Source organism: Plasmodium knowlesi, assembly GCF_000006355.2.
Source record: "Plasmodium knowlesi strain H genome assembly, chromosome: 14".
NCBI lineage: Eukaryota > Apicomplexa > Aconoidasida > Haemosporida > Plasmodiidae > Plasmodium > Plasmodium knowlesi.
In genome coordinates, this window is record NC_011915.2 from 1,337,114 (window position 1) to 1,354,166 (window position 17,053).

At 32.8% G+C, this 17,053-nt stretch overlaps 3 protein-coding genes across 3 annotated transcripts; all 3 read left to right on the forward strand.

The window, feature by feature from the left end:
* Positions 1 to 342: 342 nt before the first annotated feature.
* PKNH_1430800 (JmjC domain-containing protein, putative) lies at positions 343 to 6,369 on the forward strand (the record flags this gene model as incomplete). Its single annotated transcript, XM_002262155.1, has 4 exons — positions 343 to 3,460; positions 4,229 to 4,307; positions 4,513 to 4,588; positions 5,998 to 6,369. The coding sequence occupies 4 exons, from the start codon at positions 343 to 345 to the stop codon at positions 6,367 to 6,369; spliced, it is 3,645 nt and encodes a 1,214-aa protein (XP_002262191.1).
* Positions 6,370 to 7,988: 1,619 nt separating this feature from the next.
* On the forward strand, positions 7,989 to 12,061 carry PKNH_1430900 (conserved Plasmodium protein, unknown function; the record flags this gene model as incomplete). Its single annotated transcript, XM_002262156.2, has 4 exons — positions 7,989 to 10,777; positions 11,281 to 11,544; positions 11,773 to 11,858; positions 11,967 to 12,061. 4 exons carry the CDS (start codon positions 7,989 to 7,991, stop codon positions 12,059 to 12,061), a joined length of 3,234 nt encoding a protein of 1,077 aa, XP_002262192.2.
* A 1,175-nt stretch (positions 12,062 to 13,236) lies between these two features.
* On the forward strand, positions 13,237 to 15,578 carry PKNH_1431000 (RuvB-like helicase 1, putative; the record flags this gene model as incomplete). Its single annotated transcript, XM_002262157.1, has 5 exons — positions 13,237 to 14,373; positions 14,647 to 14,755; positions 14,899 to 14,996; positions 15,155 to 15,227; positions 15,400 to 15,578. The coding sequence occupies 5 exons, from the start codon at positions 13,237 to 13,239 to the stop codon at positions 15,576 to 15,578; spliced, it is 1,596 nt and encodes a 531-aa protein (XP_002262193.1).
* Positions 15,579 to 17,053: the final 1,475 nt, after the last annotated feature.

Below are 17,053 nucleotides of genomic sequence, written 5' to 3' on the forward strand. Positions count from 1 at the left end.
GGCATAGATGCATGTATGTACATATCAATGTAGATTATACATACACAAGTGTAGAGCGTTTATTTTTTTTTCATTTTTTTTTTTTTTATTCTGCATGTATTTAATAGCAATTCTTTTCCGACATTTTATTTTATCCTACTTTATTTTACTTTATTGCTTTTATAAGTGCCTTTTAATGTTTTAATAATTCAATAACCATTTTAAAAATTAATTTATGATTTATTTCCCTCTTTTTACACTTACGAATAAACACCCTTACGCTTGTAGATAAATCGAAAAAAAAAAAAAAAAAAAATTTTCCCATAAGAACTCGAAATTTCACATGATCCTGTAAACATTGCAATGGATTTATATGACAAAAATACTAAAAAAAGAAAAAGAAACTTCGAGCTTATAATATCACCTGGAAATGAAGAAGACGACGTAGATTTAACTGAAAAAGATAAAAAAAACAAATTAATAATCAGCGATGTCGATTGCAAAAGTGTACCATGTCAACAGAAGGACTCGCAAATAAAAAAAGAGAGTGACGAGAAAAATAGATTTGCTCTAAAGGGGCAAAAGGCCGATGAAGAAGATGATCAAGTGAAAGAAATAATCAACTTGGATGGTGATTATGATAATTATAAATTAGAGGCAAAAAAAAAGAAACAAATGGGAAAAAACGAACGAGCACCCAATTTTCCATTTACAACCGCGGAAATAAAATTAGAACACGCACAGGAATTAATTAAAAAATGCTACGACGCGTGTAATAGCAACAACATGCCCAGAAAAAATAAAATGATGATATTACAAAGTGGAAAATTAACAAAAGTGGAAAATAAGTGTAACCGCCTCATGAAAGGAAAAAAAAAAAAAAAAAAAAAATCCGCAGACCATCTTTCGAACAATAGCATTTATAAAAACATAGAAGAAATACCTGTGATCCAAACAACAATGGAAGAATTATCAAATCCAATTTTATTTTTCGAAAAGTATAATTCCATTGGACTAAAATATGGAGCAATGAAGGTAAAACCACCCAATTTTTTCGAACCACAATTTAACTCGTACTACCTAAATATGAAATTTAATATACGCAAACAGAAAATCAACGAACTCAAACATGGGAAGGAATTTGAGCACCCTGAGGAGTACTGGTCCTTGTATGATGTGTACAAATATAACAAAATGCTAGAGAAGAGGTACCTACCGGAAGAAAAAGCAAGCTTAGAATATATCGAAAAGAAATATTGGGAAATCATCAACAAAGGGAATGAGGAAGTCATTTCTATATATGGTGCCGATTTGCCCGTATCAAGGGATCATCCTACTTGCCTATTTCATAGAAACCTAAAAAGGCATAAGGACTCAGGGAGGAATGGCCATGGTAGTGACATTAGCGCTGCAAACGGGACCAGATGTAGCAGTACCAAGAGTGGGACCACTGAATCGTCGTGTGAGTCGAGCATCGATTATCTGAAAAGGGGAGAAGAAGGGAACGATGTTTTATTCTATAAGGGTGAGTGCAAATATGCAATGTGTAAAAACCCTAAGAGCGCGAATGTGTCATCATCTGTGCATAAACTGAATAATGACATGAGCCTTTCGCATCCGTTGGGGAATAGAGGTAAAAAAAGTACAAGCAATTGCTTTAATAGTCACAGCTCTAATGGGGACAGTGCCAATGACCAATGTAACAGTGAATGTGCAAATGCTGACTACAACAATGACAGTGCAAATAAAGAAGAGATAGTTAGTGGGCATAAAGAGGATATAATAGATGTAATTAACATTTCTGATCCAGAAAATGTCATGAAGGACGAGAACTATGTGGATAATAGAGAGCACGGAATAAAGAATAGCGAGGATGACATTCTTTTCGGGAGCGATCGAAAAAAGGATCACTGTGATCATTTAAGGCATAGTATCAATGGAGTCGCTATTGATAGAACCCCCCCCATTTGTGCAAGTGGTATAAACAAAATTGCTAGCACTGAAGGAGGTGTGCACCAAGGCACCAGTGGTAAAAATGATTGGAGTGAAGGCACCTCCTATGCAGGGGCGAAAAATTGTCATAATTGCAGTGAAACATATGCAAGAGACGTAAAGCGCGATGAAGTGTTTATGAAGCAGAGAGAAAAGTACTACTCCGAAATAAATAATGTAATTAAAAACATAAATGAAAATATGAATATAAAATCATTGCCCTTTATAAAAGGATCGATGCTACGAAATGTAGATGTATCGATCGAGGGGGTTAACATTCCATGGTTATATGTCGGAACGCTCTTTTCCTCCTTCTGTTGGCACACAGAAGATAATTATTTCGCTTCTATAAATTATCAGCATTGGGGGGAACCCAAAATATGGTACGTCATACCACCTCTATACAGTGACAAGGTCGAAGATGTTATTTATGAATACTTAAAAGGGAGCAGTAATCAAGATGATGTGTTGATGGAAGGTGCCAAAGGAAAAATGAAAAAAAAGAAGCGCAGAAATTTATTCAATAATTCCAATTTAAAAAAAAAACTCAAAGAAGAGAGCTCTATTGTACAAATTATAAGAAGTGAGCAAAGGCTAAAAAATTTGCGCATTTCAAAAAATAACCCGAAATTAACCTCTACGAATCGTATTACCGCTGGAAGTACGAGCACCTCCAATGCTGTAATGGCTAGCACTAGCGCGACTTCAACTACTATGGCTAGAAATAGCCACAGCAGCAGTAGCAGTACTAGCAGTAGTACGACCACGAGCGCTAGCCATAAAAGAATGGAAGATAATTTACTCCTTATAGATGTGGATATAAATAATGCACATTTGATATACAGAAAATCATATTTGAATTACAAAATTGTGGATAGAAATGAAATTAATTTTAAAAAGGGCAATCATAAAAATAAAATTTACAAATTAACCATTCAAGTTCCAATTGAGGTTTTTCTTAAAAATAACATTCCCGTTTATAAAAATATTCAAAGAAAAAATGAATTCATTTTCCTATGGCCTAAAACCTTTCATGGAGGTTTTAATTCAGGCTATAACTGTAATGAAGCTTGCAATATTGCCCCTACATTTTGGCTATTTTATGGCCTACAGTCATATTACAATTACAAATATTTTAGAAACACTTGTATATCCATCCATTTGATTTTATTTTCAAATTTACTCCATTATCAAGAATATACCTTTAGTCAACTCAAGCATATTATATACTCCTTGCGTTATATACTAACTGATGAGTACAAATTTTTTAAGGAAAGTAAAACGTTATTTATAGAGTTCACGCTAAATCGCGATGCACTTTTAAATAATAAGCTTATAAATTATTCAAAACACTTAGGGCTAGATTTGAATAAAATGTACGCGAATTTCGAATGCCACAAAAATAAGCCCTTCTTTTTCCAAAATATTAAGAGTAAATTGGAATTTTTTTACAAGGATTGCGATGCCTGTAATGCCCCCACCTTCAACAGTAAGATTTGATAAATATATATGTACTGCGCGATATACGAATGGCGCGTACAAGTGTATATACATTTGCGCGAATTAAATAGGGGAGAGAGTTAATCTCGCGTATTGTGTTCGCATATTACTTTCTTATATATTGCGGGCGCAATATGCGTACATTACATGCGCATATTACATGCGTACTTTGCATATAATAGCTAATATACGAGTATACTATACCACTATGGCTCTCGTGGAGCACGTGTTTCAATCTATTCGCTCTAGGAGGCTAAAAATGTACTGTACATAGAATATATGCGCAAAAGTAAATGCACTACGTATTATTTGCGCAGGAAAGGGGCAGAAAACATAAATACCATGAAAAAATCCATAAAAATAATATAGGGAGAAATAATTGAATTAAAAAGAAATACGAAAGTAAAAAAAAATATAAAAGGGAAGAACGAAAAAAAAACAAATAAAAAATAAGGAGAAAAAATAGAGATATAAGAAATTTAATATAAAACAGAAATAACATGCATGTAGAGAAAAATATCAGTCAAAGTAAAAATTAAAAAAAATTAAGATAATATTTAGAAAATAAAAATTATTCCAAAAAAAAAAAAAATACATGGTTCTATGGAAAAAGCAAGTTTTATTTATTGATATTGCGTGCAATATGGCACCGTGTTTAAATAATATAAAATTAAAATAATTATAAATATAGTAAAATATAAACCCCGTTGTATTTTCGGACGCTGCCTATTTTTTTTTTTTTTTTTTTTTTTTTTAGGTTCAATTATATGTCCCCACTCTAATGACATTCTATGTATTCATTGCTCCGAAGAACATAGCTGTAAATGCAAATTAAAGTAAGTCTAACACTATTTATTTATGAATAAGATGTGGGTGCATATATCCCTATAAAAACTATATATATGAGGAGGAACCGTAAAAATTATATATATATATAAATATATATTCTTTATACTCGCAAATAATAAATTATATTCTACGTATGGAATGTTCTCGACACCTAGAATATATATTTTTATTTTATATTTTTAATTATTGCAGGGTTGCATTAAAAAGATATACGCTTCTAGAAATGATGAAAATTTTGACCCTCCTAGTTCACTATGCTAATAAAATTGTAAGAAAATGCATGCCAACGAAATTAGCGAGATCAATTTTATCAGGACCGAAAAGAAAGTGCACCTTTGTTTATGTACATTACATTTCTTTATTTCATTTGTGCTAAAGATGGAGGGTGGTGCTCTAAATTGTATACATTTTACTTACTAGTTCCATTTTTAGGATCCATTTTCCGTTCGGTGCACTTTTATCACTTTTTTCATTAAGTGCACTTTTGTCATTTCTTTCCAAATTTAGGTGTATTCTTCATATTTTTTTAACCTTTTTTTGTTTCTCTTGATTTCTTGATTTCTTGATTTTTTTGATTTTTTCAATTTCTGCAATTTTCTCAAACATTTTCTAAATTTTGCAGATTCTTTCTATTTTATTCAGATTTTTTCTGTTTTTACAATTTTTTTGAAATTGGCAGATTTTTTCTGATTTTTTCTGATTTTTGCACATTTGCACTTGCATGCCGTGGAGTGAATTATTATGCATGTATTAAGAAGTTTTACGATATGGAGGAAATTTTCTAATTTTTCCAAATTTCATTTTGAGCATGTGTCATATTTTAATTTCGTTTCCCGTTTGTGTCCATTGCGTCAACATTATGTTACCCTGTAATTTAATTGCCAACTGCTTATTATAATGTTCTCTGTGTGTTGCTTGTTTTTTGGAAGTTGTACTTTGTTTGTGAGTACACTTTAGCGTAATAATAGTTTAATATTCATTTTATATTAATTTTACATTTATTGGATTTTAGTGTTATTTTTAATGTTGTATGTTTGGCGCCAATTTGATACCTATTTGTTCATCTGCGCGCTCCCATTTTGCACGCAAAATTTTGGTGCAGTATGTTAACGATGTGCACATGTTCTTTTACTGTATATTGCATTTTTATATTGTTTCTAGTTACAATCGGATGCGTTTTTATTTCCTTATCACACCTTTGACAATTTTCTGTGACCTCGTTATGTTGTTGTTTCATAGAGACGTATGTGTTTAGGTACGCCCTATATTTCGGCGTACCGAGTTCTCATGTACTTCTGTGCATATACTTGTTTTAGTGAATTGGTATTATTCTTCAATGTTGAACATTGTTCCATTCTTACATTTCAAATTATACCATTGATGTGGCCACTTCTTTTTGTCATGTTCTTTCCATTTCTAATTATTTGTTTGCATTGATAATATTTTGTACGTATTAGGTTTTTAGGGTCATAACATATTTGCTTGGTGACATTGCACAACTAGCACCCACTTTATTTTGTTCATTCTGTGTGCACGTATATGCTTTGTAATTTATCGCTGTACATGCATGTACGTATACACATTGTTTTCTTTTTTTTACGAAATTTGTTCCTACCTTAATTTTAAACTTCAACTCATTTGATTCCTCTTCCCTTTTCATTTTACTCTTGATTACAGAAAGCGCATGGTGAAAAGGATGTGCAAATTGACGACATTCCTGATTACAATTCTTTGAAAATTTTTGAAGACAAGAACTCAATTAAAATATATAACTTAATTCGAGAGACAAGAAGGATAGATCTCGAGAGGAGATCCAAAACGACAAATTATAGAGACCTAGAAAATTACTGCTTAGAAAAATTAAACAACAATAGCAAGGAGAAAAACAAGAGGGAAAAGGCAAAGAATGAAAAGAATATTGTGTTGGATGATTACTACACAAGTTCAAACCATTTTAAGACCAAGTTGACCTTGAAATATTTTCTTCTAACATACGAAGAAGAGATGGAAGATAATCCTTTGAAAATTTTACCAAAACTTCTAGTTTAAGTAATAAAACAATTTGTTTTAATTATTCTGTTTTAATTTCTTTAAAAAATTTTTATTTGTAATTTTACCATTCAATGATGAAAAAATGTGCAATGGATGATTAAAAAAATAATTTTCAAGCTTGGAGATATACATATATATAGATATAAATGTATACGTGTATATATATTTCTTTTTTCTTAAACAGAATATAAATTTTTCAGAAGATTAGAGTAATATATATGCACACATCTATATACAAAACATTCCCCACCAATATATTGTTTTGGATTTTATGAAACATACAAATTTATATTTAATTAATTTTTTAGTATGAATATTTCGCCGATGCATTAGGATATTTTTTTGTATAGTAAATTATAATTAATATATTTTTGTTATAAAATATCTAGCTAGCTAGCTTTTTTTTTTTTTTTTCCCATACAGCTAGCCAGTGTAATATTTTATAATAAAATATATCATTTTATTTCAAAGCATAATTTGTAATTCATTTAACACATTTTGATTGATATAATTTTTTCTGTTATGTTTTTATATATATTGTTTTAAATCATATATTTTTTCTTACATTGAAAAAATTAAGGCTAAATGTGTATATATTCCTTATATACACGCGAATATTTTTCTTATTTTTATATATTTTGAAGGCACATTGGTGAAAAAATATCTAGCTTCCAAATTACATGAGTTAAATATTCCACGCTGTGTATTTTTATTGATACATTGACGAATATTGGAACCGATGAACTATAAAAGGAAACATAATAATTGGTATATATATATATACCATATATTTATGTATATATCGAATATATACGAACCTTTGATATTCTTTCTTAAATAATTGTTTGTAAAATAATATTTTACTGCTTGAAAAATATTGAGCAATGATGAATTTATTTTATTTTTCATGGGAAAATTATACTTTGTAAAACTGGGTGCATTAAGCGTTACGATGTAGTAAAGAGTGTAATTGAAAAAAAAAAATAAAGGAACCTGAAAATCGCGTATAATTTCAGTAATTTTCTAATGTTTATAAAATCGTTGCAGAATGAATAATATGAATAATACACCCTTTTTTTTAATTTCTTCTTCGAATATTTCATAAGAGGAAAAAAAAAAATTTCTTATCATTCTGTATTTATTTATGTACTCTCGGTGCATATAAAATTCCCTATATTTTTCGTCTTCTTCTAGCAGAATAAATAAGTAAGAAGTAGACATAAAACAAAGAAATAAAACTGTATACCTGTTGAACAAAGTAATTTTCAATATTAACGATGAATTCCCGTATTTTTTATACTTAATTCTCCGGCTAGGCAATATCTATTAGGGGGATGGAGTGTTATGTGCCCAGTTATAAGAATGCATATGTATGGAGTAGGATAATATTATTACTTATGAAATTATTTTGTATAATAAATATGTTCTTGTGCCATGTTCGTCCTGAATTATTTTGGAGAACAAGTTGTTAAGTGTGCTACAAATTTTCCTCTCCGTTTCGATTTTCCTTAGGGTTCCGATTCGTAGAGCACTCATATAGCTTTTACATGTGAATAGCATTATAGTGTGGTAAAAGAATGAGAAGAACATCTGGAATATGATAAATGTTAATCAGTATGAATAGGGAAAAAAAAACAGAAGCTAATACCTCCTTGAATAAAAAAAATTCGGAAGTACAATTTTTTACGCCTAAGTCAAATTTAGCCAATGAGTGTGTTAGCAGAAACGTAGCATTCCACAATTTGCACAAATATGTCAACAGAAATGTTATAGAAGATCAGCTGAAAAAACGAAAAGGAACTTCTAAAAGTTCTGCTCCTGCGGTAAAAAGAAAAAATATCCCCTCAAAGGGAAAGCACAGAGAGTGCTCTATTTTAAATTATATAACAGGATTTAAGAATACGAACAATATTTTCCTTAAGAACGCCAATACGGATGGTGAAAAAAGGAAAGGATCTATCCCTCCTGAAGACGGTACACTTAAAAAAATAAAGGAAAAGATATCAGATGTAAAAAAAAATAAAAGTTCCAAAAAGAGAATTTTTTCCGAAAGCTCAACAAACATATTGAGGTACTTTAAAAATGTCAACGTAAATAACAAAGAAATAACGAAACTTACTACTCAATGTGATACAGATAAAAATGCACAAAATAGTTTAGGTGATAAGACGGTTACAGATGCTAAGAGCAAATTTTATGCCCAAGGGAATAGTGAAAAGCATGCTGATGTACATAAAAATATTTATTATGGAGAAAATAATGTGCACTCAGAAGAGTGGGAGAACCGAAAAAGGGTTAGGAGTGTAAATTACGAGAACAAAATATCAGACGAAGGGAAAATGCAATACGAATATGTTAAAAATAATGCCAACGTAGAGTGTAACTACGAGGAAGACTTGCAAATTGCTTATCTATATTGTAGGAAATATTTCCTATACCGTAAAATGGAATTCCTCAGCAAGCATTTGTTTTACCGTAAGAAAAGCATAAAAAATTTTGTTTTTCTAATTGAAGCCCTATTCCTAAGAAAAAAATACATAGATTTGTTGGACATGCTGAAACGTTACAGGCGTTTGTGGATATTTTCTTACAAAGGTGTAAAGACAAAGGGAACAGCGGAAAAAAAGAAGAATGCGCGGAACAAAATCCAAATGAAGGATATATCAACGAAGGGAAATAATTGTAAATGTGGGAAAAAATATACTAAATTGATTTGCCATAAATACAGAAAAAGTACAATTTCTAAGGTATCTGTGCGAAAGGTTCCAACACCCCCTACAGGGGAAATTAGCAACGTGGAGCATAGTAACCTTTGCAATATTGAACACAGCCAAGTACACAAATTTAAAAGAAAAAAAAAAGCACACACAAACAAAATGTATACCATGGAAATGCTCTGTAAACATAAAAATAATTATGAAGTAAATAACACCACTGGAAACATCAGAAATGGTGGAAAAGAATATAAAAGGAAAAATTGCAATAAAATATACTGCATATGCTATGTCGCCTTTGTAAAAATCATGTCACTCATCAAAATGCAAAATCAAAACTGCTTAAACAAATGCGTGAATTTTATAAAAAAAATAAGTAAAAAATGTTTGCTAAATAAGAATGGCCATTATTTAACCCATGGAGTTATTCACGTGTACGAATTAGCAGGTTTATATAATTACTCTCTGAAGTATTCAATTCTCCTATTCTTGAAGTTCCCTGTGTATCCCCAAATTATTCTGAAGCTCTTCAGTTTTTCCATTCTAAGCTTAAAAGATGGAATTTATTTAATTTTACTAGCCAAGTATTGTAAGTGCATTTCCTGGATGAAATATTTCCTCCTCTTCATTTTGTACTCGGTGAATTACCAATTTCGAAATAAGAAGACCGTTAGTAATTTTCTCTTCCTCCTTGGTCGTGTCACAAAGGGGAAAAAAAAGATTGCCAGAAGGTGGAAAGCAAACAATGTGGCAATAAAAAGTGTCCACAACGAAATGGGAGAAAAAATAAAAAACAAGAAGTGCATGCCTAGTAGAAAAAATTCCATGGAGGGGATTGGCCAACTTACTTATGACAGCGAAAGGAACGATAGAGATAAATGTACCGAATGGATCGAATACGGAGAGAGTGAAAAAAGAAAATACGTTAACATTTCACAATATTTAGAAAAACACTCGATTAAGAAAAACATGCACAAACATAACCGGAACAACAATGCACACATTTGCACAAAAATCACATTGTACAACTCATTATACAGTAAGGTCACATTGTACGATACGTATGTATACATTGCGAAAAATAAATTTTCAGATTATTTTCCAAAATTTTTCCTATATTCCAAATTACACATAATAATAAATATCAAAAGGAGTTTTCATGAACAGAATTTTCCGATGTGTTATAGTTTATGTAAAATATTATTGATGGATCACATGTATGACCCATCAGTAGTAGCTTTTTTTGTTAACTCTGCTTATTTATTGAAAAAAGTTAGCGCTATAAAACGTTTGGCTCAAGAACTAAAAACAAGAAATAGAAGAATTTATTTTCTCTTTTGTAATGCAGCTTTGTTGTTACATTTTAAGCAAATCGAACGAGCTATTCAAATATATAAATATATTGTGGACTCCTATCAGAACATTTTTTCTGATCTCTATTTTTATTCCTTGTTTAATTTAATATATGCCCTACAATTAACACAAAAAGCGCATCAAATTGTTATTTTTTGTAAAAATTTAAATAAATTATTTTTTAATAATATACATTCCTATATATTACTATCATACTACTATCTTGTAAATGACATCCCCACCAAGTGTTACGCCTCCCTTAGGAAAGCTCATCACATATATCGATATCACCCTGATACGTTTTATCTTCTTTCTATGCTCGCGCTACAGGCTAAAAGGTAGAAAAGTGAGCGTATAAATATTTGCGGATTTTGAGAGAATGTTTTCTTCTGCAATTTACACACACAGATGTGTATACGCTTCTTTGCTGATCTGAGTGCAAATTGCGCATGAGGGGGGTAGGCACACAGTATCTGCGGAATTAAGGGGAGTATACCCTGCACTGTAAATTTTGCTTCGTCGGCCATGTGCCATAGTGTAACTTCTATGTGGTGTGTAATGATGGGGATATTCTATGTATGGATGAAAATTCCAATCTGGCCTTGACGCGCTTTTGTCTTACACTGCCTCTATCAAATATAGAAGAAAAAAAGTACACATGGGGTCACCACAGGAGTTTCCTCATGGGCGCATTCGTGTGAATCCATGGGCCTGTGTTGTTGAGTGAATATTCTTATTTATACACACTCAAACATAAAAATTGCTACTCGCCCTTTTGCTCATGCGTACCCATCTCTGCCTACCAGCGACAACGCATAAGAAACATACCTCTTTCCCTTAGGTACGAAGAATACTGCGCCTTTAGCGAACTAGCTCTTTTTTTCAGCTTAAGAAACCGAAATCTCAGAAACTATGTTTTTTCCAACATTTATGAGAAGCAGCATGAGCACGTTCCCTCTTATTTGTTAAGCTACCACTTGGAGATAATTGATTCCAGCAAAAGTACAACTTTGCGCATCATCAATTTAATATCCCTCCTGAATTACGTTTACTTTGAAGGGTTAATGAAATCTTACATTATACTTCACTTTTGTTCGGCGAAAAGGTATGCAGAAATATAACTGGGGTAATTTTAAGTTTACACAAAATTTTCTGCGTTCCCTTTGTTGGAAAGAGGCTGCACGCGTGTGTATAGGCATGCATAGGAAGGTGTGTTTTGTCATGTTCAAATTCCTGAACTTCGCGTGCAATGGAGTTGTAATTTCTACAAAGAAACTACATCGATGTTTTCATCCAAAAAAAATCGGAAAAAAAAACGCTTTCTTTTTTTTAGGTCCGATGTAAACTATCTCATGCTAAGTAAAAATCTGGGCATCATGGCTGCACAGTTTTTCCCAAACAATTTAAGCCTATTATATAGTAAGGGGAAAAAGGTCAATAGTGAAAAATGGAAAAGATAGAAAGAATTGCTTTGCAATGGCGACTCTATGTACATCACCATTTTTATTACTCACTCTCTATGTTCAGTTTTGAAATATATCGGTGACGCTAGACGAAGCGAGAAGAAGAAGGAAAAAAAAAAAAAAAGTCCGAATTTTACATTAATGACCCTTTCTCGGTGAAAAGCATATGGTGAATTTTGCGCTCTACATAATTTTAAAATGATGTTCATATATATATGCACGTACATGTGTGTACCTATCTGCATGTTTGCACTCTCGCCGCTTGCCCAGCCATCTATGATGCATTTTTGGTGAGTCTTAGCTGCCCACCCAAGCCCTCCACATGATAGGTAGCTGTAGCTTTTTTCGCCCCATCCTTGAGATGTTACTTTGCCCCGACATGTAAAATGTTTGTATGCACATATGCATATGTTTATATGTGTGCATTTATTCGTGTCTGCGTATAAGCTATTATATATATATACGTTTACGTGCATGCATAAGGACTAACGGGCACAGCTCCAGGCTTATTTGCACCTTTTGGTAATTTTTTTTTTTTTGTTTTCGCGACTTGTTCATTTACGCGCACAGTGCGCATGTATTCATTTATTTATGAGCACACGTCAGCACCTTTGTCCTGCGCGGAGCGCAATTAACTCTCTTACACCGTTACTTGCGTACATGCACGGGTGCACTTTACTCTTGTTTAAGGTACATTTTCAATGGAAAGACATGAAATGCGATTCACTTATAAGATGGAAGTAGCCAATGTATGCGCTGCTAGCACGAGAAATGGAGGAAAATATAAATATGAAAAAATAAAATACAATGCTATGGCTGACCATGTTGGGGAGCGTTGAGATAACCGCTACTAAAAGAAACAATTGCACATAATTAAATTTTAGTGTATTTTTTTCTCTACCATTTTTTCTTTTTTTTTTTTTTTTCGCACAATGGAACGGCACCGAACTTTTACACCAGCACTAAATTTTTTTCTGTAGGTGTAAATTTTGGGAAATAAAAAATTGATGAACTCTACTCTTTTTTTATCGCGTAAAAAAAAAAGGGGTAACTGCAATATAGGAAATATCTTACCCTTTTTAAAGGACTTAAAAAGTGATTTTCTTCTTTTTCAACAAACTCACCGCACGTGTTAAATTTAACAACACCGATTTTTATTTTCACAGGTGCATTTGCGCGTGTGGACGAAAACACAGAAAGGTGTGCATAACACTTCGTACACGCGGTGTGCAATAAGAACTCTTTCCGCCCTACATGCATTCTGCATCACTATATATTGTGTTCGTTCCACTTAAGGAGTTCTCTTCCGCACTCTTACTTTGCTTCTTCGCAAAATGAACATAATTGAATCGAATAGGGAAAAGGAGAGGATAAGTCTACACAGCCACATTAGTGGCTTGGGTCTAGATGCGGACGGGTTCGTTCAGGACTTGATCTTGGAGCAGAAAAAAGGGAAAAGTGGCAAAATGGGCGTTAATGGGATGATGAATGGGCAACCAAAAGGTTCTGTAATTAAACACGCAAACCCGGATGAAGCATTATGTAACGAATTCACAGGTAACGCAATGGAGGAAGAACAGGGAATGAAGGCGACTAGTGAACTTAATGGGTACTCTCACACAAATGGGGAGTGCGCTCATCCCCAGGAAGAAAGCGATGATGAAGTTTATCGAAACTTCTATAATTGCAAAGGAATGATTGGACAAAAGAAGGCGAGAGAAGCTGCAGGAATATTTATCAATCTAATTAAGGAAAAAAATATATGCAAATGTTTACTGTTAGCAGGCCCCAGTGGAAGCGGAAAAACAGCCATAGCAATAGCTATAAGTAAAGAAATTAGTGAAGATTCTATCCCTTTTTGCATCTTCAACGCATCTCAGGTATACTCTTGTGAAGTAAAAAAAACAGAAATATTAACTCAATATATAAGGAAAAGTATCGGCGTAAAAATAAAAGAAATTAAAGAAGTGTTTGAGGGTGAAGTCATCAAGATAGAACCATTTTATGATGATACATACGAAGAAAAAAAAATTTCCTATGTGCATATTACCTTGAAGACTTTGAAGGAACAGAAAAAAATAAAAATACATTCATCTATTTATGAAAATATTGTTAAAGAGAAAATTCAAGAAAAAGATATTATATACATTGAATCACACAGCGGGTTAGTCAAACGAGTCGGAAAATGCAGCCTATACCAAGATATGTTTGACATCGAGACGGACACGTTTGTTGACTTACCTAAAGGAAACGTGCATAAGAAAAAAAATATTATTCAAAATGTTACCCTCTACGATTTAGATATATCTAATGTGCAGCCAAAGGATAACATTCTCAATTTTTTGCAAAACTCGAAATCGAAGAAAACCGAAATTACGGATAAATTGAGAAATGAAATTAACAAAATTGTTTATAAATATGTTGACCAGGGGATAGCTCAAATTATACCGGGAGTCCTCTTCATTGACGAGGTCCTAACTTTTTCATTCTAAAAAAAAAAAAGTGAAGCAAAACAAAATACAGTGCAACAAAATAACGCAAAACAAACGAACATAACCTAATGTGTAGTGTGAAAAAGATACACACTCCGCCCCCTCCGAATCAATTTGCACATTTTGCCTTTTGTGAAATAGGCAAAAGGAAATAAAAAAAAAAAAAAAAAAAAAAAAAAAAAGGGACGCGGTCCCCTCACCCGCAGATAAATTCCAGTTGCATTCCCCATTCGTACCTCTTCAATTTTGCAGGTGCATATGCTAGATATTGAATGCTTTACTTATTTGAACAGAACCTTGGAATCCAACTTGGCCCCTATAGTCATTTTGGCAACAAATCGGGGAATATGCAACATAAAAGGTGCCCTTTCTATTTCTTCAATGGCTAATGATACGCACACATGAGTACAAACACATGCATACATGTACACGCATGTTCGTTCTCATGCATTTACACCTACACATTTGCGTAATCATACTAACCTGCAAACATGCGCTACTCAGGTACGAACATTATATCTGCCCACGGAATCCCAGTTGACTTACTTGACCGAATCATAATTGTTAAAACGATGTTGTACAATAAGGAGGAAATACTGCAGGTATGCACAGGTGCAAGGGGGATCGGCGTGTAAACACACATACATATATGCACTGCGTATGTGTGTGTGTGTGCCTTGTGCCGTCGAGGAGCCTCCAGACTAGGCATTCCGCTCCCTTTCACAAAACCTCTTCTTATTTTTCCACCCCCACCTCTAAGGTTCTAAAGCTGAGGTGCAAATTTGAGAAAATAAAAATAGAAAACGAAGCCTTAAATTATTTGGCCGACATAGGTAAATGAAACAAAATAGGAGAAAGTGCAGTTGTGTTTGTGTATCAGGGGGCGCTCTGTTCTTTTCATTTCGCCGTTTTGACTCAGCTATGTTTACCCTTCCGTGTTCAGTTTTTTGTACATCTTTTTATTTTTTTTACAATTTTTCCGCCCCATTTTTCCTCCCTGTTCAGGCATTCAGTGTTCCCTAAGATATGCCATTCAACTTTTAACCCCAGCAAAAATATTATCCAAAAGAAAAGGGAAAAAACGGATAAATAAAAGCATCATAGAAATTGTTTCCTCCATTTTTTTTGACACAAAAAGATCCACGCAGCTTCTCTTGGACGACAAAAATAAATATTTGTATTAGTTTGCTACATGGATGTAATAATCTCTAATTGTCTTTACGCCTTACGTTAACAAAATTGGACGAGAAAAAAATATGTTAGAAAATTTGGCTTACTGCGGAGCAGGCCTTAACTATAGAACCGCGATGTGCGCACGCGAATTCGTATTATTGCGTAGCTTTGTGCACTAACAGGTGTTATCCTAAATGTGCATTTACGTGTGTATTTTCCTTCCGCAATTCACCCTATGCAACCACGCACATTCCTTGTTTTGATAAATTTACCTTATAACTGGTAAAGAAAAAAAAAAAAAAAAATTTAAAGAGGGGATACTTTTTACATGTCAATTTTGTTTCGTTTTGTTCAATAATTAAATGTACCAAAGTGAAGGGAAAATTTTACGTGAACTTTTATCTTTTGCATACCCTATAAATTAAAAAGAGGCACGAGAAATAATGCAAGCTTTCCCCGCGGGTGTTTTGCGTTGCTTCTGGAACTTTGATAACGTGGCAATTTTGTTTTGCTTTATTTATTTATCTGTCTTATTTTTTATTTTTATTTTTTTTTTGCCACTTAAATTTTTCACTTAAAATTTTTTTGTTCTTTTCCCCACAATAATATATTCCGTTGTGACCAAATGACACTCCTAATAGCCCTTTTTTAACGTTTAAAAAAAAAAAAAAAAGATCGCTAAATTATCATTTACAAATATTTTTTTCGCAAAAAGGATGACGAGATTAACACTGTTAAAATATTCGCAACGTGTTTAAATGGCTAACTTGTGTATATTACAAACACGAATATCAAAAATATATTTTCATCGCAAGTGTGTTGCGTAGAAGGGGGGTTGTTCTCCCACGAAGATCCTTCAGATGAAGCACTTCGCACTCTCTCGGAGTTACAATTGAGAAATGCATTGCTTCACTCGCAAAATGTGCTAAATATTCTTTAAAAAAAAAAAAAAATTAATTTGTATTGACATGATTTGACTGCGTATTTTTACATTAATAATTTTATTCTTGTCCGCTTTTCTCTTGTGTTTCTTCCCTTTTATGTGCCCTTATATTACTTTTCCTTTGTTATGTTTTCCACCAAGGTGAATACCTTTTGGATCTATTTATAGCTTTGCGCACAAGTTCAAATAACGCGTCATCCTGGAGGCAATAATTGAATTCGCGTTTCTGCTTTGCACAGTCCGAAGGGTTCGAACTGTATGATATAAAGGCAAATATCGGGAAGTTCAGCGGGAAATAAAAATGGGAACATGAAGATAGCAATAGTTTTAAAGTTTTTCATACTTTGCATAAATCGGAAGAAACATGTGCATTTGCATATGCATACATGTGTACGGAGAACGTAGTTAGGCACAAAATTGAGGGCATCACACATATGCGGCACTTCACATGTTAGTTCATTCCTTTTTTTTTTTTTTTTTTTTTTTTCTTTTTTGCAAGATGTAATGTGCGAAAGGATGAAAATAGTTTTTATGAGAAAATCG